We start from the raw sequence: 21,736 nt of genomic DNA, 5'->3' as shown, positions 1-21,736 counted from the left end.
TTTTTTCAGACCTTTTTGCTGAGTTTTGCATAGCTTTCTTGCACTGTTCCTGGCCTTCCTCATTCTCTCCTTATGTCTTGGTTAAACTGTGACACTATTTTGCAGAAACAATATGGCCTGCAAATCATAAGGACCTACACTGAGTATTACTGTGTTGAAGAGTTAATGTTTGTAAGTTGATACTCTTAAGAAAAATGGGAAAGTAAGGAGCAAGAAAGAAGGTAAAATAAGTATAATTTTGGAAGAGTGCTCTCAAGGGACAGTAAAAGTATCTGGAGGGAGTATGAGTGGACAGAAAAGGAAGAAAAAAGCCGGATTCCAGATGAAAGGCCCTCTAAGTAGGGAAGGATAGCCAAGCAACATCAAGAGGTTTCCTCTCTCGTCCCCCTGTCTCTCACCCCCCCCTTTCCTTGCCCTGTTATACCATGTGACTGTTTATACAGAAGATCCCACTTCCAAATACTGACCTCTGCATATACACACTTCTGTAACCTACCGTACCTTTCTGTAATCCTATTGTCACCAGATTTCTACATAGCACTTCATTTGTCAGCTGCTTGTGTGCCTTAATTCCCTGTAAAAAATATTGCATGTTGCACAGAGGGAAGACATGTTTGAATTCTGGGGAGAAGGAGATATTGACTGAAACTTTGGTGGTGGCCAAGAATCAACTTTGTCCTTGCCGTCATATCACCACTTTGTGAATTCTGCCTATTTTTTTAACTGCTTTCTGGTATACTGACACTTCAGTTTGTCTTTTTGATGCAGTGTGTTGCTAAAGGGATACTCAACTCTCATAATGCTCTTTCTGAAATGTGGAGAGAACTGAAGGTGTAACACTATCTATTGAACTCATCTGAACTATTCCTTGTCTGATGATTACTGAAGTGCAGACAAGAGTGGATACGAGAGCTTTCTAAATACCAATTCCTCAGGGCACAAATAGAGTTCAGTTCTCCACATATTTCCCCATATCTGAAGATCCTCTGCATGTAAGCTGCCTTCTGCCCCTACAAGTCTGCTTGCAAAGCCGTCTTTATCACAGTTCACCGTCCCCAAGCCCTCATCTGACTCCAGCTTTTTCTTCGTATCTGTTGTAACTCATTCTATCTGCAGCTAGGTAGCAAGAGAGATTTTAAAGATGTAAGTGAACAACATTTCTTGTCACGTTTCATGTACAGTGGTATGTAACTACTGGATTTTAGCACTTGCCTTATTTAGTTTGGTGAAGCTTAGAATATGGTAAGAGAAATTGATGATTTAAACTGACAGGAGAAAACATCCAAATTATTAAAAGGTGTCTGTGAAGTTTAATCATTTTACTGACTATGTTTTGGCTAGAAAAACCCAAAGAATTCATAATTTGTGTGTTACATGGGAAACTTGTGTATTGTATGGGTACTGTTTAATTTCATTAAATCATTCATCGTGATATGTCAGATTCCCTGAAACATGCGTAAATACATGCACATGCTTCATGCATACACATACATGCAGAGGTGTGAGATGGAGCTGCAGCATGAGGTCTTACTTCTGCAAAGCCTTTAAGCAGAGCTTCTGCCTCAGCTCCTGTGAGAGAAGCCAAGGAAAGAGGCAGTGCTGGTACCAGCCCCATGTGCACTGCAGTGTGGCAGAAAGTCAGGTCTAAATGAAGTTTCATTACGGTGGTTGAAACCCAGAGGTCCCTGTAGAAGTCATAGGACATACACACTCTGTCTGTGAGGAGCAAACATAATAAACAAGCAAATGTCTGAATGGGCTTGAGCTCTGCAATGTTCCTGGTGTTAAGTGTACCTCTTGTCTAACAGATGCAGACAGGCAAGATTCTATCAATCTCTTTCTGGGAGTATTCAAGCCTACAGAAGGAAAACCTCATCTCTGGGAACTTCCCACTGATTTTTATTTGCATCACAAGAACACCCTCAGTCTGTCACAGACCAGGCGAAGGTATTTTGCTGTTATGTTTTGTTTGTTTGGTATTGCTCTAATAAATATTAAAACCCCCATGTTGTTAACCAAATTATTTGGTCAGCCTGTCAAAAGCTTGCTTACTGTTTTTTAAGCTTTTACAAAAACTTAACACCCGCCCACGCCCCCCACCCCCACCCACCCCCAACCTTCAAGAGATTACCAAAAATGTTGGATGTTGGTGTTTTGGACAATTTGCTTTAGTACATTATTTTCCTCTTGTACTGAAAAAAGAAATTTCATTTCATATGAAATTCTATCCTGCAATGTGAAATGCTTTACTATTTTACTGAAGTACAGCTACCAGTGTCTCATTAAGCAATACACATGTGCATTTTTGATGGTCAGATTTATTAAGTCATTGTATTTGAGGTTAGGTGATGAGGATAATATTTGTTTAATTTTTTTGTGTAATGCACTTAGTCTGCAGCTGTGCATACCAAGAAGCCCATGATTTTCTACCTTCCTTTCAGCCATGTCTAGTCTGTTTTGAAGACTATTTTTCTTCATTTGCGTTCCATTGTAGTTGCACAGTAATATGCAGAAGTAATAGAGCTTAAAGTGTAAAATTTTTAAAGTAATTGTAGAGTGCTTCACAATGTAGAATGGTTTTGTTAAGGATTATAAATACTGCATTTTTTAAAAAAATCGATTTTAATAAGGACAGTAGTAGACTTGTTAACTAAATAATCTTTTAGGAATTTCACTGTTTGTATCTTTGCTCATTCTGAGAGTCTTCAAGCTCTGTATCAAAAATGGTAGATCTGAATTAGATTTTTGTCTGGGGAAAATTGCAAGTGTTTAAACAGTGCATTCAATCCCTGTTGGCTGCTTATTCCATTAACCCATCATGCCAGCTGGCGCGTGATATGACTGTTTCTAAATTTCAATCCTTTTGTCTCCTGATGCTAGCTCGTATCAGTCGTGCAACCAAGTGCTATTTCAGGCACACAGGAAACATGCAACATTACTTTTATTGCCTACTGGTTCCGAGCATTATTGTATGTCAAAAATGAATTCAGCTGATATATTGCAAATATACGAATGTCCTAGTCGCCCTTTCATGTGTTACTCTGTTAAACAACTGTCTCTTACTTGTCACAGATACTGTTACTAAACGAGGTGGAACATTAAAAAAAAAAAAATTGTTGGTATTCTTGATTCACTTGTTAATTAGTATTACCTTTCATTCTGCCAAAATTTCTTCTGAGCACTTATACAACCAAGATGTTTTCTCCTGTGAACAGAATGACACCTCCATATAATATATAGTTAGGTGAAAAAAGCTCTTCCAACTAATTTTTTGTTTCTGCCAAACTATTAGACAAGTTCTTCATAAAACTTCCTGCCTCTCTGTGCAGTACCCCTTTTGGATTCCTTGGGCACAGCAGCAAAGGAAATAATGAAAAGTCATAATGAAATCAAGGATATAGGAAGAGAAGGAAGATGTTGTTTCCTGTCATTGAAACTTGCTTTGACTATGTGCTTCTCCTATGTTGTATTTGCCTCTCCATCAGAAAGAAGAGATTTCATAATGAGTTTTATATATTACTCTTATGTAATTTGTGATTCACATAAAAGGAGAGTGAACACAGGAAAAGAAGACTTTCTGTTGCCGTATTACTTATCAGTTATTGAAGCAGCAAAACTGGATATGTCTGCATAGTTTCTGAAGGCGCTGGAGAAGATGGCTTGCTAGCATGGCCTGAGACAGTACTCAAGAAGACACAGGACTGTCAGGCATAACTCATTCCTTTCTGTTAGGACATACACAGTTCTTGGTGTTGAAGTGTGTTGCCCTGCCTGTTCTATACCGTTTGCTAAGTCCCACTAACAATTCTCTCTCTGGGCATGGGAATACACCCGTTGATTTGTGGCTACATTGACATGAGTAGCAGATAACTGCATTAATACTCTGATTACAGCCCTTACATTATTGTGAATACACACATATTTGAAATAAAAATCAATGAAGATAAATGTCTTTTCATCCCAAGTAACGAAATAGAAGAAACTATCAGAATAATTTAGAGAAGAAATTAAAGTATATTTGAGAAGAGAAAAATATGTAAACACGAATGAAAGATAAAATGTGCTTTATTTTGTGAATGTTGCTTGACTTCCTTTGTTGTTTTTCAGAAATCCTGAATAAGCTTCCAGCAGGGCCTGGTTCTTGCCGTTAGCTATGCCAACATACAGTTCTCAGACTCAGGACAGCTGTCACATTAAAATGTATTTCTATGTGTAGAAGTCAGCTGCTGTGACAATCTTCCAATTTTATTATCATTGACCTTCATTTCTTCATAACCTTTACCTAAATTTTAGGAAACAAGTGCTGGATGGAGTGGGGGTTGGTGCGCTTTTTTTTTTTTTTTTTTTTTTCCCCAAAAGGCCAGAACAAGAGGAATACATAAATACCTTCTATATGTACTGAGACCTTGATTTTCCATACTGTAGAGGTAGGCATCCGAAATGTATTTTGTTAAATGGAACAAACCCACTCCTCCCTCCATACCTGTATTGAGCTTCATGTGTTTAAATTTCATAGCCTGAGAGCAAAGTAGTAGGATTGGGGCCTGTTGAAATCCTTCATCCAAGGATAATTCTTTACTTTCTTCCACACTTGAATTATAGAGAAACGTTTAGTAAAGTGACAGTGTCTGGTTGGGTAACTCTTATGTGCAAACCTTTAGACTGGATGCAAGATCAAATCTTCTGTATCAATTGTGTGTCTCTTTTTCCTATACAGCTATACTTACTGGTGGACTACAGGTGTGCTAAAGCATTTACCTCTTCCTTTTGATGAAGGTAGGAACTATATTCACCCCTTGCCTTACAGAGTATCTTGAAAAAGAAGTTTTAGTCACAAATGCTTTTTAACTGGTTTAGATCCCAATTCTGAAAAAAAAAAAAAAAATAATGTTTCCATAATGATTGCTAAATACTTCCCCCCCTCAGTGAGCTATGATTTTTCAACTGCAGGATGCAAGAGATACCTAACTGGCTAAAACTTGACCTGCATATGGTAATGTACCAGGGCACACTTCATTCTTCTTTTTTTTCCTTGCCTATTAACATACATTTGTAGTCTATGCTGGTGGTTACATTCCTGTTGCAGATGACAGGGTATAGCTAGTATGTCTTACTTCTCTGGGATACTTTGGAGCATGTTTTACTAGGAATTGTTGTCATGAAGGGAGATCAAATTATGGTGATTGATAATGCATACTTATTAAAGATGTGCTGTGCATCATCTTCTTCATATCATGTTTTCTTGTTGTAGAGGGGATATTGCTGTAGAAAAACGCCTGGCAGGGTGGCTAGGTAAGCAGTCTACTGTTTGTGCAGATGTAGTAATTGTTAGTAAAAAGATTATTTTTTTTCTTTTCCCCAGTGACATGTGCTGAAAACAGATGCAAGTTGACAGTGAAGAAATTCCACAAGTATGAAGAGGAAATTGATATCCACAATGAGTTTTTTCGGCCATATGAGTTGAGCAGTTTTGATGAGACCTTCTGCTTGGCGATGACCAATTCTACACGGTATACTGGGATGATTTGTGACTATAAAACCTTAACTGGAAGTTGATTTGGTGTGAATTAAATGTACATTTGATTTATTTGGTTAAATCTGTGTTACATGATAGGTTTTGTGTGGTGTTTGTTTTGGTTTTTTTTTAAGCTTCAAATTTAGCATATTGCTAGAAACTAAATCACAGTACTGAAATGGAAATGCTACTCTAAAAAAAATTCTGTTAAGACAGTACTTAAATTTCCAATTATTTTCTATTATGGAATGACAAATGTTTGGGCATTTGAAGGCTGAGAAATGAGCTTTTCTCTGTGGACTCAGATCACCGAGACTACCTTCAAAGAAGTTGTTTTCTAATTGTTCTGCTCTCATTTTACAATTGTTTTCTTCAGTTCATCAAGCTGGCCAGATAGTGTGCGGTTTTTGTTGGTGGCTTTTATTTTTTTTTGTTGGCAGCAATCAACTGGATATTCTAAGCATAATCTTAATCATGCTTTAGCTAAAGACTTTCAGGCAGATTGTTTCATGTAGCTTTTTGACCCAATTTGAGTGTTGGCAGCATTTTCAAAACAATGTAGCTGAGTTACAGGGCTTCTTCAGGACAGGAATGGAGCACATTGCTCTAGCCTCCTTGGCAAGTGGCAATGTTTGCAGCTGTTTTATGGGACTAAAGAATGCAATTGAAAGCTTTTTAAATACCTAGGGGGGTTATATTTGCATAACTTTAACTTGTAATGATGAAGTTAGAACTTGGTATTTCTTTTTAAAATTATTATTTTTTTAAATTCAAAGGTAGGTGTTAGAGGTGGTTCTTCCAGAAAATTTAAAAATTTTATGTGTTGAACTTTTCTCACGAACAGTTTTTCCTTTCTATTTTGCCAGAGATTTTATGCCTAAGAATGTGGGGATTGATCCAAGTCCATTTACTGTTCGTAAACCTGATGAAACTGGAAAATCAGTGTTAGGGTAAGTCTGAAATATGAAATTTTTGTTCTGCTTTAATAGTAGTGAAATCGTAATGCAAATACATATACTCAAGGTGTGTGTCTATGTAGCATATTCTCTATTACATGGGAAATAAAAATCATTGCTGTTATAATGTAGAATTGTACACTTTGAAAATCATATCTAATTTGAGATTTTTATTTGACACTGGGAATTCTTTATTCAGACTTGCTTAATCTTTTTTCTTCTCTTGTACTCCTCTAAGTGAAACCCATGAGAAAATTTTATCAAGAATAAAGGTACAGAGGTTGTTAAAATTTGATCATCTCTTCATACTAATGGCAACTGTATTCTCTATTGGAGATGACAGGCTTACTTTATTGTTGTCTTTAAGAAAAATTTTGTGAATAAATAGAACATATCCTGAAACAGCAATAAATACCAATTTCAGCATAGTTTTTGATAAAAAATGTTATTAAAAACATTTATAGATAAAATTACATAAAACAATTCAGCAACAGTTACTGGGGCAAATGAAATAACAAAAAAATGCTTTTGCATTATTTTATTTATTCCACCGTTGTTTGATCTGCTGTATCACACAAGGGCTATGGGGACTCTTCCTGAACCAATTCATTCTCTCTTTGATACCTCATATTAAGGAAACCTTTTGTCAGTAATGACTAAACCTGTGCTGTCACAACATTATAGTTGTTCTGAAAGCTTGCCATGCTGTTAAAAGTGACAAAGTCTGACTGTCTCGTAAATAACATCCATTGAGCCTTGACCATGAGGGACTCACTATCAGTAACTATTGAGACAAGACTATGCTATACACTAGTAGAAGCTGATTTCATGCTACTGATGTTCCCTGGGAATAAGCAGAAAGACTGTTCAACAGTTACATCTCTGCTAAGAATTGTGAGTTTATGGGTACTTTTGAGGATAAGCTTTATTCTTTCACTTTGGAATGGTTTTATGTCAGATTTTGGACTAATTAATTTCTCTCCAGATATTCCATTAAATACTTGACCATTATACATTCTTCTCGGGCACTTTGCTGCAAGCTCTCCACTGTGATTTTTAGGGCTTGTTAGGAGATAGAGAATCAGCTGGATCAAAGCCATGTTCCAGGACTCCCTGGGTATTGCTCGTAAGGCTTCCCATGCATTGGCTGTGTAGTGGGGTAAAAGGTGGCTTCAGTCTTCCACCTTACCCGTATTTAGCCCTTGGTAGAGGTGGTATCTTTGCCTTGCACGTTTGTCATCATCTTTTAATCTACTAGGACATTTCTGGAGGATTTGCTGATCTGTTTTCATTTGTAAGTGTCCCCTAGGACAATTGGATCTTGGCTGCCTTCTGAGTATGTGTTGGGGGTGCGGTTATCACCCTTATCAGTGTTTGGCTACTCGCCCCATTCTTCAGCTTTCAGAAAGGACTGCTTTTCTTGTGACCTTCACCTCGTTTAGAAATCTAGGGAAGATAACCTTAATTTTCTCTAAAAAGAATGCAGTGTGTCGTCATAACTTTCTGTAAATTTCAATCTAAGGAGATGACAGTTTCTGCTGAGTCAGAAATTAAACTTACCTGTGTTGTGTTTTTCCCCTAAGGCATTTATTCTAGTTGTAAGAATTCTTCTGATATATTAATGTCCTTGGGGGTGGGGTGTGCTCTCAGATCAAGAACCTTTGGGAGGACTTTCTTACTTGTTTATATGTGTTCCTAAAGCATGTAAAGTTTAGGTAATTCATTAGAGGAATAAACTACTGTATGAGTTTGACTGCAAAAGGCAGAACTCTTTGTGACAGTCATGGTGTGCTCCACTAGAGCTCAAGTGATACTGGTGACCTCCATGCCTTTGCTGATGAGAACACTAGAGCTGCAACTCAAAATAGAATTTGGACCAAACAGTATGCTGTTTTCAAAGCCTCTTAGCATGCTGCAGTCTTCCTTTAGGGCCTTCCTTTACAGTAAGTCACACACAATGTTAGTGTATATATGGACAGTCACCTCAGCAAGGAGGAGATGTTTCTTCCCCGTTTCCAGAACTCATTTGTCTATAAACATATTCATTACCTGCCTTCTAGTCCCTCTTCCTCCAGAAAGGAAGATTCCTGAAAGATTGTGACAGTGTCTGAGAGGAAAGTGTAACCACATACCCTTCTAGGGCCAGTAGGAAAGGATATAGAGGATATAAGGGTGGTGCAATTTCTGACGGGTAAACTAACGCATACCTTTCAGACCTTGTACAGTTAAACCCAGTGTTAGTCTACTAAAATATAGATACTGTATTTTGAAGAATTCTTACAAATAAGGCACCTCTTTATACTGACTAGAATTTCTGAAGTGAGAAATACATGACGCATAAAGAAATGTTGCTGATTAAAGAACTAAATTGATGGGATAGGTATGCAAAAGGAAGGGGAAAAAGTGACGGTATGATTAAGATTTTTGGGCCCAAGATTAAGAAAGCTAGTGGAGTGGATAATGTTAATCAGAAAGTGAAACTTTTTCCCAGATCAAAACCAAAGATGTTATGTCTCAATTTTTATTCCTTTTTATTCATTCAGTCTGGGGGAGGGATTTAAGTAAAGAATCAGAGAATTGGAGAAAAGCTGACATAATCCTTTGACCTCTCTTTAAATGCTCTGCAATAAGAAGAGATTGAAGAAAAGTAGATCAATTGGGTGATTCAAAAGATAAGCAACAAGTTGCTCCAGAGGGTAGAACTCATTTCCCCCAGTAAGATTTTAACCAAACTAGGAATTTTAAATACTTCTTGTTAATATTTAGCTGATTTCATAAATATACATGCTGCCTTTCATAATAGGAACAAAAGTAATAGAGAAGAAACGGTGCTGCAGCGCAAAACAGCTGCTAGTGCTCCTCCACCCCCAAGCGAGGAAGCAGTGTCAAGTAGTTCTGAAGATGATTCTGGGACAGACAAAGAAGATGAAGGTGCTGTTTCTCAACGTTCAACTCCAGTAAAAGTGACTGATACAGGAGACAATACAAAAATCACAGAGGTAAGAAATTATTGTGGCAGGCAAGAAGGCTAATCATGGACTTAAAATTCACATTTCCTTAAAAAAAAAAAAAGAAGAAATGTTATAGAACAGACAGAAGTGTAAGGCACTGAGAAATTAAGTGAAAAAGGTCTCCAGTGTAATTTCTTTGTGTAGATATTAGCAGAACTGCTTATAAAACTTCACTGTTATTCTTGTGTAATAGTGAAACACAGCAGAAAATAACATTTTTCAAAAAATGAAAATTACTCTTAGAAATCTGTCATTTGAAAAGTACTCGGGTCAGATGTAGTCCATTACATAAAGTATAAAATGTATCTGTGTTAATTCAGAGCAGTAGTGCACTTCTGATCATTGTCCCTTACCATGCTCTGGCTCACATCGTGAGGTGGTCTTGGAGCATGCAAACGGGATTCCTTTTTGCATGAAACTAAACTGGGAGATGCTTCTCCAGGAATGTACCTGATCTACCTACCTAATCAACATTTAGTCTGTGGGAGCTAATCTGGAGCAAACCCCCTGAAAGACTTGTAGTATGGATCTGAGGTCCTGAGCACCACCCCTTTCAATTACAACTCTATTCCTTTTGAATAATGCTACTTGCTTGTGTGTATATAACTGTAAATTAATGATCAATCTGGCTAGATTTCAACCTAATTTATGTGAAGATTTTTAAATTGCTGTTTCATAATTATATGGTCTGACATTTAAAAAAAAAATTAACTCAAAAAATGTGCATGATAATATTGTCACATTGGTCCTGTGCTATTACTACTACTAAGGCTGAAGATAGTGGCAGGGTAATAGGGAAATCGTGTATGCCCAGTCATGTGAAAAGAATGTGTATTCTCAGTTGTGGGCTATTAATCTTTTTTTGCTAGCATAACTCCAATTCTGTTGGAATTCCTTGGGTGCTAATTTAATGAAAATATTAATTTGTATGAAGTATTATGGAAATACCTATTTTATTAATTTATGTAACATTTCTTCAAATTCTTTCTTGTAGATATCCATTTTGGGTACCACTGAAAATGTCTTAGCAAAAGGATATGTTAATGGAGACTATACAAACCTGGAAAATACTTGTGTTGTCTTGGGGGTGGGGCGTGTGGGGAGGTAGGGTTTTTTGGTTGGGAGCAGGGGTGGTGGTTTTTTTAAGGGATAGCTAATTTAAATGGCTATAGTGTTATGCTTTTACATGTTATCACATTTGAAGAAACTTCAGTACTTATGACCTTAGTCAGTATAAAATATAGTGCCTGATAGGCAACAGAGAATAAATCTGCCTTTTTTTCTGCTACAATTTAAATTTTCATTTCATTCAGTCCTTAGCCTAGGGTAGTGTGTTCTCAGATAATGGATTTTCAGCCTTCTGTACAACATGGCCTGCTTCCTAACCTTAATGAAGTATTTTCAATAAAATAACTATGAATTCATGTGGTATTAATTTTGGACAATTTGGATTAATTGTTATGCCAATACAAGTGCATTTATTTCTGTTTATGCAAGGTATTTTAGCTGAGATTTTTCCATTATCTCTGAATATTAGAGTACCTGTTTTCCAGCAAGTCAGATTGTTTCCAGTTGGTTTTTTTAACAGCAGAAATCCAACCTGAAATTTTATTCTTGATTCTTACCATTGCACAAGTTATCATGTCAATTTTTCTATCTGTGTATTGAACACACTTCAACACTCAGACCTTAGATAACTTTTTTTAGATTTTTAAGATGCTTAACTGAGATGCATGTAAACACAAAATATGATTTAAGATAGTATTGAAGTTTAATGGCTTACAATTGCGTGAGCTATTCTGATTCTTATAGTAACGCACATGAAGAAATATTTTCCATTTTATTAGCACCTTTTCATGCACTGAATTTTAGTCATAATTTGTGTTGTTAATTTGTGTCACTGCTTATTAAAATTGCAGTGCTGGAAAGGATTACCTATTCAGTTATGCTGAATTGCTATGTTAGCAAATAACTTGGGTTATTGTTAATGTCTGCCTTCCATTGTAAATTTTTTTATTCTCTTCAAAAGTACAAAGCTTTTCTTAGATACATTATTTCTGAGGGCACGATGTTTATGGAAACTTTCTGTGCAGAAACCAAACATAAAAATTAGTAACCTTAAAGACTGTATTAGACCTTAGATTTTAACATGTTCACCAGCTGATCTTTATTTAGCTTGTGAAATGTTCTTTTTCCATTACCAGGCTAAGCAAAGCATCACATATAGGCTTTTCAAAAAATGTTTCGGAATTATTTTTCAGCAATTACAATTATTTGTTTTGTCTACATATGTGGTTAAAAAGTTTAAAAAGAAGACCTGTAATGGAGGGTTTCAAAACTTGATGGCTAAATTGAATAATGTAACAAGAAACAAAACAACTTTAACTGGAAAAGGTGATAATCTATCTAGTTAATTAAATAAGCATCTATTTTCTAGAACTGGTAAACCATAGAAATGTTTCAGATACATTTGGTTTTTTTGCCCTCAAGTTAAGCTTAACTTTAAAAAGAAACTTTAATGAAGTTAAAAGCCTAAGCTTACAAATATTCCATTTTCTGTCTCTGTTAGTTAAACTGACAACTTACTAGCACTCTAACCAGTGTCAGCCTGCACTTTACTGTTTTCTCATTTGTGAAAATGGGTTGCATCTAGTATTTTTGAACAATACTATAAGTTTGGGTGAAAAAATATAGTATGGGGTATTTTTTGTGTGTAAAAGAGTTGATATTTGTAAGCTTATAGTTTTAGGTGCATTCTTGAGTAAATATGGTTAATCCAGAATGATTAGATGTTTGGTCAGGGATTTGAATTTTGGTATTTTTTACATCAGCAACTGTAGAGTAGAGAAAAATTGTATTGTTAGGGCGGGGGCGGAGGGTGGGGGGTGGAACCAAACAGCTAGTTCCTTTCTACTCACATTTCGCAGAAGTTAATGTTAAAATGCTTTTATACTTCTAGTCAGGACATATCTTTCAAAAGTTCTTTGACTTTGGATCTTTTTGAACTGAAAGAAAACTATTTTTATAGTTGACTTACTTGCAGTCACACGTGTCTTGTCAGTAAACCCCCTCAGTTTAACACTGAATCATTAGACATAGTGAAGTATTGCATGTGCGTTGGATCCTTGTTATAGTTGACTGACATGATTGTGTAATGTATAAAACAAAAATAGTTTTGTTCAACCTGAAGTTTGTAATTATTTCAGAATTGACAGCAGAAAATGTGAAAGCAAATGTGGGAGCATGTTCTGAACGAATATGATTTATTCTATATTAAGTTTCAACACAGAACAGAATTGAATACCTACATTGTAATATGTCCTATAAATATAATTTATTCTCTTAATGTGTTGTTTTATCTGATGTTATCTTTCAAGAATCCCTTCCTTTACTTGTTGAACAAATGTCTTGAATAATATTTTTAATAAATTTTTATTTAAAAAAAACCAAAACAAACATGCACAAGCTAAGATTACTATGTTTATGAGAAACTTGTTTGGTTTTGCCTGCACTTCTGAATTTATTTTCAGGTTTAGAAAGAATTCCTTGCTTGAAAGCATACTTTTCTTTGAATGTTGTTATGGTATCGTCAGTCTGAATCTTTCTTCTTATGTTCTAGAATGTAGTGCAATCAACAAAAGATGTGTATGGACTCAATCTTTCAGATGTTCCTTCAGAAGATGATCTCACAATATATGCTAGGTGAGATAGACTTCCAGTGGTAATCAGTAAAAGATAATTTGTAACTTAAAATCGAATGAAAGATGCTTCAGTAGAAATACTTGTCACTTAATATAGTCCTAAAAATTAATAAGCAAATTCCATACTAGGAGTGGTTCCATGGTTCTAAGCTATGTAGTCTGTGATTTTTGCATTTTTCAAATGTTAAATTACATTAATTCAAATTAGTCATAAGTGAAATAGCCTCTTCTATAAAAATGCATACAAAACAACAGAAGTTGTCTTTTTTAAATGTTACGTGTTATTTGTAGAGATAAGTGTTACCTGTTACCTTTTACTCAAATTTAAATAGTTGTATGACTTTTGTTGTTCAAGGAAAATTGCTTTTCTGAATAATATTCAGCCTTTTTCTTGAAACATTTTGGCCTTTTGAGCTTGAAATAAAAAAATGTAGGTTTTACAGGGAGACCTTAAGACCATTACTAAATCTGGTATAGACTATGAGGAGAAGAGTTGAGAAAAGTGGCCAGAATAACTCACACTGTAGAAGCATGGATAACTAAGTGACTTTGAGTATTGTAAGTTTCAGGAGAGGGAGAAGTCAGTTTGGCCCTTGCCATTATTGGAGTTTTATGAAATAACAACATGCAAATAAACGTAGTGTGAGGGTTTACATGTGTGTATGTATATGCACAGCACCAAGCATAGTGTGTACAGCATCATACTGCCACTTGTTCTTAATAAATGGTTTTGTGAATTCAAAACGTACGTACAGGAAATGAGTAAGAAACAGCATAGTGCAAGACAAAATACAGCTCCTTGGGTGGTCCAGCAAGTTCCCACTCAGTTCCTGCACTTTGAGGTAAACTGCTACAACGTGAGGCAGCACGCTGCACAGCACCTGCAGGCTCTCCTCAGGAACTGGGAGCTGCTGGCTTACTGTGAGCAGTTGGAGGTGAGAGTTGGTGAGAAAGCACCAAGGTATCACCTTCCAGCTCCAACTACTTGAAAACTTCGGCTTTTATTCAAGGGTAACTTGGACTTTTATCCCCTACAAAACAGTTGTCACCACTCCTGCAGGAGCCATGAACTGTCAGCTCCCCAAGAGCAATCAGCAAATTAATGGAGTGCTTCTCCAACAAAAGGCAGCGACTCCCATTGTATCAGGAGTGCTGTTTCTGAATTGCCATAACCCCATATAGAGCGCTGGCTATGTGTTGCCATTGTTAAAAAATATGTACTTACACTATTGTTCTCAAATTCTCTCCTCAATATCACAGAATAACACTGAAGCCAAAAAGAAACTGGTTCAAATCTTCCTTTTTTTCTTAAATTGGAAATTAATTTGAACCTTTTGAAATTTTTTTAACTCAGACCAAAACTGAACTAGAATAATTTCAGTTATAAATGAACTAGAACTGAACCGAAAAGTTACTTACTCAGTTCCCTGGTGGAGGAGATTCTTTCCTCAACTGCAATATTTTTCCTTGAAAACTAGTCAGAATCATGGGAATTCAGTACTGGAGATCAGTTGGAGAAATTTAGATCCAAATTGAAGACCCTCTTAGTTCCTAAAGGCTTATGCAGTTGCCAAGAGAGCGATTGCTTATGCAAGACACCAGGAGTGCAAGTCAATTACATTTGCTTAATAAACCACTGTTTCAAAGACCTGCTTAGAATGTAGAATTAATGGAGTTTGAGAAAAGGGGTGTAAGAAAACTACCTGTCGTCTCAGAAAAACACTGTGTGTATATTGAAGTGAGTACTTGTGAGGCATACATTGAAATGGACTTGTATGCGTTTGTTTTTATTTTCTAATGTGTAATAGCAGTGATTAAGTTGTTATATTTGAAACCTTTTCAATTTGTGAGAGAAGTTTTAATTCACTATATCTTCTCATTTGGTGATATGTGATGATTAATCCTGACTTAGTTCATTAATGCTCTCAAAACATTATTTTTACTTAAAAGTCTTTTTCTGTTAATTTTTCTTTAGGGGTAGCTACTTCTCTTGCACTCTTCAGTTCTTTGAAAATTCCCATTTCTACCTATTTCCTACACATGGAGTAATTTGAAGATGGTACACTTGAATAGGGTTGCGGAGGATGTTTCTCAGTATCTCTGAAATTTTTAACTTCACCTGTGCCTCTAACCTTGGTTCTTTATTTTAATCACTAGAAAATGGATGCCAATTTGACAGTTACCCTTTGGTATACTGGGTAGTTACTGTTGCTCTGCAAATGGCCCAGTGCAAGCTGTTGTCTACTACAATTCACTTTGTGCAGATGAACAGCTCTGTGATGACATCCGAATTGCAGCTACTTCCCATTTTATCATTTTTCAGGCTGGACTAACATTCAGCCTATTGTTACAGTAGTACTGTAAACTCCAGGGGGGCTTTGAAGCTCCCTATTCATATCTTTTCAAGACAAAAAAAGCTTGCATTTATTTCATTTCCTTCAAGCAATGCAGGTTTTAAAAACAGAACAATTACAAATTCCTTACCTCTTAGCTAACAAGGCACAGTGCTATTTATAGTCTGATGTGCTGATTTATGTGGAAAGTATAGATTTTACTGACATCCTTTATTACAATGTACATCGTTTGAGAATAGCAGCAATTTCTTTCACAGTATGATTATAGTTCTCACTTCAAGTCTTTTTCTATTTTTTGTAATAAGGGAAATGGAGATGCAAGATCCTGACTCTACTTGACATCATTGGACATGTTACATATTTTTTTCTTCATTAGCATCAGGGATTCACAGATTTAAAGTACCTCAGGTTAAGTTACTTTACATCAACTGTTCGATATTAAGTATATATGCAAATTAAAAGTAATTTGAGTCTGTCCAGCCCATTTTCACTGATGGCTGACATCATTTGTGTTAATTCTCATCAAAGTAGAGATCACAGAACCACAGATTGGTTGAGGTTGGAAGGGACAGGGGGTCCCTCAATTTGAGGATGTATATTGCAGAGCAACTGTGCGTCTTACTGATGTCTGATAACTTGCTTGTGTTAATTTAGGCCTTGTTTGTTTCAGAATATTGGATCATTCGAAGCAATTAATAAAAATATTTGCACCTTTATTTTGCTTATATTTGTTTTTTTAAGCTTGTTTCAACAGCAAGCTCCTGCACTAGAGGATGTTAATTGTCTTTATTCCACTTAAAATTCTCTTATTTAGAAATGTAAGTACTTATACTTTCAACAGCCAAAGTCATGTCTCATGTTTCTGAGGCTTTTGTTTCTACAGTATAGAATCTGAATGGAGCAGAAAGAAAAATCACAATAAGTTGTTTTAGGGAATGTATTGTTCCTTTATCTTCTGTACATGCTTCCATGCAATTGCTTTTGCACTGTTAATTGTCCTCTGTTAAAATGCAGTAAAGATTTCTGAAATAGACCAATAAGTCTATTTTTAAGCTAAGTGTTTTTAACTATTAAAAAAAAGCCACTGTGTCAGAAAATTAAAAACATCACAACTAACATTTACTTCTGTTTTCAGTAGCACAGATGTGTTGGAGAGTGAACAAATTGAGTTCAAGTGTGAGATAACTACACATCCTTGAAACCCTCTGACTTTTCCTCTTAGACTGAGTGAATAAGATTAGGATTAACTAATTTTTTTTTTTCAATTTTGCTCCAATTCATTGCAAAGAAAAAAGCTGTAACAGTATTTTGCATCTTAATGTCTTTCAGCAGCCCAACAGGTGCTTGGAAATAAGTGTGCTGGACTGACAGTGTTTCAGCTGAATAAACTAGGTTGAATTTGGCTGAGGACTGACTTAAATCAAAAACTTGAGATACTTTCTGTTTCTTCTTTTGACTTTTCCCATAGGCTGTTCATCTGACTGATTGCTTTGAAAAAGACAAGAAGTTGATTGTAGCAGACTGCCTATTTCATAGGGTAGAGAAAGTTTCTATTCCATGACCTAGGTGACACCAATTAGTAGGCAGATCATTTTCAAGCTAAAATAAGCTGCTGAGTTCTCATATGCACCCCCTGCAAAGTTTTAAAAGTCTCTCTTGTTTACCAGAGAGGTAGTTCATGATCAGTAACTGATGTAACATGGCTTAGACTCATTTTTTTGTGTCATTTTCTTTCATTTGCTGAATTTGGGGGGATTGTTCTTTTACTTTCTTTGATTTATTCTATCTACTGCTTTTCCCAGGTTTGTTCAGCTGGGACAGAGTCAGCATAAACAAGACAAGAGCAGCCAGCAATTTTGCTCAAAACACCACTTGGATAGGGTTATAAATTTGTAAGTACTCTTTTTCTTTTTCCCTTTAGCCTATTTCTTTTTGCTTTTGTCATTAGACCTGAAAATCATCAGGTAAATTTGATGTTAAATTGTTTGAGAGTCATACTTCTGTTGCTTTCACTGCATAGGGGGTTTCAATGCATAGCATGAAGAATTAGGTTCCTACTTCTCCCTTGTAATTTAAAAAAAAAAAAAGTGCATTGTGTTTTGTTGTTTGGTTTTTGGTTGGTTTTTTATTGGTGGTGGTGGTTTTGGGGTTTTTTGTAATTTTTTTGTAGTGCCAAGATTTTTGTATTCAAAATTCTTAGCAGTCATGAGTTATCACAACACAAAGTGCTGAAGCTACTGAGTTTAAAAGGCAATTTCTTCTTGCTGTGATAGCTTTTGAAAGAGATAGTTTGAAGGGATTGGCAGACCTGCTTATTCATCGTTAAAAAAACATTCAAAGTTGCAACTCAGTCTTTAGTGTGCAGTTATCTGAAATTATTTCTTCTGAGAAGGCTGTGAGTGCCCTGTGTTTGTTTTAGTGGACATTTGAGGAGTCTTGAGGGGTCAAATGGGATATTTTTATATTTTTATTTTTCTGGTGAGCAGCCAGGTGCTGGAGAGAGTACTCCAGTAGTCAGATGTTAATTTTTCTCCTTTCCCAAGTGTAATTTCCATGTGTTTCCAATTAGTGGAAGTGTAAAAGTCATAGAGCACACAAATCTGTGCCTCCTGTCACTCCTCCTCTGGAAGTCATGTAGATCATCTTTCTCTGCCAGTTCTACCAAATGTTCTTGTCTGTTCCGATCTGAGAGGAAACAGGGTATCTTATAGTTGGTAATTTTTTTTTCTGAAAGTATATCTTTATACAGCTTAAAAATTTTTTTCAGCTTTTGTTCTGCAGCTTTTTAAAAACACTTAAATACTGTTTGGACAGTGACAGATTGTTCTTTCAAAAAAAGTCATAAATGTAGCCATTCTTCAAAGGCATGTTGCTCAATTCTGAAACAAGGAAGCTTTCTCTTGCTGAGTTTGAATTGCTGCTCTGAATCAGGAATTTCCTTGGAGAATACTAACTTTTTAGAGATAAAATAACATGAACATACTATACTCAAGAGTAGGTCGAGAGAGAGTCTTTTCAGTAATAGCAGCTGAGGCACATCTTGCACTTGTTGGACTGTATATTTCCTTGTTTCTCAAGGAGTACTTGAAGAAATTGAAAAATTATGCTAACTTGTATTAATTTGATGTTAGGTGCATTTTAAATTGAAAAAAAAATCCAGCAAATTTGATTCTCCAGTTGTTCCTTCTAGATACAAATGCAACTAAACCCCAGTCCTTTTCATAGTAAAATGAAGTATTCAATCTAAAGCTTTGGTTTCTCATCAGCAGTGAGATGTAATTTAGGCTTAGGTTAGTTGCTGTCATTTCCACACTTTCCAAGAAAATCTTTTTCTTAGATCCTTTTTTGATCTTAAAAAAAAAAAAACAAACAAAAAAAACCAAAAAAAACAAAACCCCACACCTCACAACCTTAAACTTTGTGGCCATTTTTATCAAATACATAAAGCCAATACAAAAAGAAATATTTCTCATTTTTACAATGTCATTTAGTGATATTTATGTACTTGAATATGCATTGGAGAAATACTGAAGAGAAGCTTCTGGCTTAAATTTAGAAACTGTAAGTATAGATTAGGAACAAAAAATGTGTACTTGAACAGGGACTACAGTGATGCAGTGAGATAATACTGAAGAGGGGTGGAGAATGTGGAAGGATATTGAAGTTCCTGGGTTTGTTCATAGAAATTCCATGAAGGAAAAAAGGGTAGAATTTTAGAGCTAAATAGAGCTGGACTACTTTTAGCACAATCTGTTATCATGTATGCAAAGGGAGACTTTGAGTACTGTAGTGTAATTACTGTTGGCTGACACAGTGCACCTGTTCCTGGTTCCATAGTACTCATTGTGGTGTGGTATAAATAATCCTGTAGAAAAATATCCTCTCAGTTGCTTCCCAAATGCACTTCTTGCATCTAGGAGTATGAGAAATTTGATTCCCTCCCGAACAGGGAATTGAGTGTTTTGATTCACTGCAGCACTTCTGGAGAAGAGTGCTGTGCCTGTGCCTGTTGTGGCCTGTGCAATATAGCAACAATGCTTGTGCACCAACTTGAATTCATCCATAGGTATCTACTCTCCTGTTTGGTTTTGTGGGGCACTGATGATGCTCAAGCAGGAGAACACTTCAGTGAGTGATATCTGCAGCATGGTCCAAGGCTATGTTCTCCTTAAAGATTTTAAAAACATACGCTGTCTTTAAAGATATATCATATAGTCCTTGTTTTCAAAAGTTCCCTTGATGTTAAATGTGTAATTTTTTTTCAAATCAAGACTACCTAGGTTCTGCTTGTCATCCAAGTATTGATCAAAACTCAAACTGAGTAGCAACTATCTTCAAGTTACCAGCTAACTATGTACAAGTAGTATATGAGCTTTTTTACTGTTGTTTCTGTGTATATGCACATTATATACATTATTTTCTCACCAAGGTAAAAGTAATCAAGCAAATTTCAGTGAACAATGGAGCACTCTATATTTTCAATTTTTGTTAATTAAATGCTCTACTGGAGTATTTTTAATACATAATACCACTTTAAAATATAAAAGTAAAAAGAGCAGTACATTTTCTAATTTTAATGAAGTGCTTTACAACCCTAGTTACTTCTGAAAGCTGTTGCCTCAGTTTAGAGCAATTCTCTTGTTCATTCAGTACTTCCATATGACTTTGTTAGTATAAGGTCTATTTCTTGGAGGATTAGATTAAAAATAGCTCTATATTTGTAAACCTGGCATTATCATTGCTTTGTAACTGTACTAAAGAAAAGGTTGGTATTGAACTTTTCTCTTTCTGTGTATTCACATCTAGGAGTTCTTGGGGGGTTCCTTATATTGAAAGGCAGAAGTAAATTAATAAAGGATGTTTAGATTGTGAAGTATATTTATTTTTTACATTAAACCCATGCAAAATATCTAAATAGTTTCTTGACACTGCTGTAGAAACATTGAATCAAAAGGCGTTCATTATTAGTCAACAAGCGACTTTGGAAATTACAAGTTATCTTGCATTCTCAAGTGTGTTGATAGTTTCACAGTACAGTGCTTTTTTTTGCATGCTCTCTGCTTCAAATATGCACCCCAGTATGTTGCTTCACATCAGAAATTGAGACAAACTTCAATAAAAGTGTTTATTCACAAAACAGAGAATTGTTATGAATATTCATGGAAATTATAGGTCAAGAAATTGTTTGTATTGTCATCTGTTTACACTAAGCTTAAATCACAAAGGTCTCTTATCTAGTTGCTGTCTTCTGATAAGGTGGCAGTCCAGGTTTCCTTCTTTTAAAAAAAAAAAAATAATAAATTCTGCAGTTCCGTAAAGCACCTTCTTGCTAGACAACCCTTTGTCAGAGCAGCATCTAGTCGTCAGCAAATTTTTTATCCTTAGTCTCCCCTTTGAAATCTCCCAGAGGGTCTGAATAGACACTGTATTTTTACCTACAACTCATTTTATTTCTTCCTTTTCTTGGAAACAGGATACCTATGCCTCTTAATTAAAATAAGCATAGCTTCAACTCCTTGGAGATGTAAATATCTGTGTTAAATAGGGAGTCATCTACCTTACTTCTCTCCTTAACTAAAAAATCTTTGCTTCTATGATGGGTGAAATTCTTTCCTGTTTGGTGATTATTTGGATTCATTTTACTTTGAGATGTCCTGATCTCGTATTCTTTACAGCTGTATACTAAGAAGCATATATGATCTAAACCTCTGTATACTTCTAAATAAAAGAAAAAGTATGTAGCTCACTATTAGCTCTTGATTCAGAACAGAGATGAGGATAACTAGCCACTTTGGGTTAACTGATCCAACACAGATGTGTTCCAATAACTTTAATTTCTCTTTTTGACTCACATATATCCACTGTTCTGGTATTCTAAAAATAGCTTTAAGGATTAGTCTTCCTCACTTAATTTGAATCTTTGCTCTTTCTGACTCTCAGTATTTTAAACAAAGCACTTCTGTGATTCTCCAGCATTTAGTGCCCGTGTGCGTTCTCTTGAGATTTACTGGTCAGGCTGTTTATAAACTACCTGGATTTTTTCTTCTCTCTGAAGGTGAAAGATGGCCCCTTCACTGGGATTCTGAATGGCTTTAGTGCTGTCTGTGTGCTTGTCTCTTACAAAATGGCTTGACTAAGCTGCCTGTTACTGAGAGGATGTTCATTTTATATTCTGGGCAAGTGGTTTTAAAGTCACTGT

General features: G+C 35.7%; 1 protein-coding gene across 1 annotated transcript in view; it reads left to right on the top strand.

Annotated features, from left to right (window-relative positions):
* FIG4 (FIG4 phosphoinositide 5-phosphatase) overlaps positions 1 to 21,736 on the top strand; it is a 71,514-nt gene that overhangs the window by 41,888 nt on the left and 7,890 nt on the right. The window contains exons 16-22 of the mRNA XM_075046816.1: positions 1,809 to 1,947; positions 4,718 to 4,776; positions 5,363 to 5,510; positions 6,382 to 6,465; positions 9,275 to 9,470; positions 13,102 to 13,184; positions 17,340 to 17,429. Of these exons, the coding sequence (XP_074902917.1) occupies positions 1,809 to 1,947; positions 4,718 to 4,776; positions 5,363 to 5,510; positions 6,382 to 6,465; positions 9,275 to 9,470; positions 13,102 to 13,184; positions 17,340 to 17,429 (799 nt within the window). The remainder of the gene's footprint in view (positions 1 to 1,808; positions 1,948 to 4,717; positions 4,777 to 5,362; positions 5,511 to 6,381; positions 6,466 to 9,274; positions 9,471 to 13,101; positions 13,185 to 17,339; positions 17,430 to 21,736) is intronic.

This window comes from Buteo buteo, chromosome 15 (assembly GCF_964188355.1).
Source record: "Buteo buteo chromosome 15, bButBut1.hap1.1, whole genome shotgun sequence".
NCBI classification, from domain to species: Eukaryota; Metazoa; Chordata; class Aves; order Accipitriformes; family Accipitridae; genus Buteo; species Buteo buteo.
The sequence above is the reverse complement of the archived record's forward strand: the minus strand, read 5'-3'. Positions and strand labels throughout refer to the sequence as shown.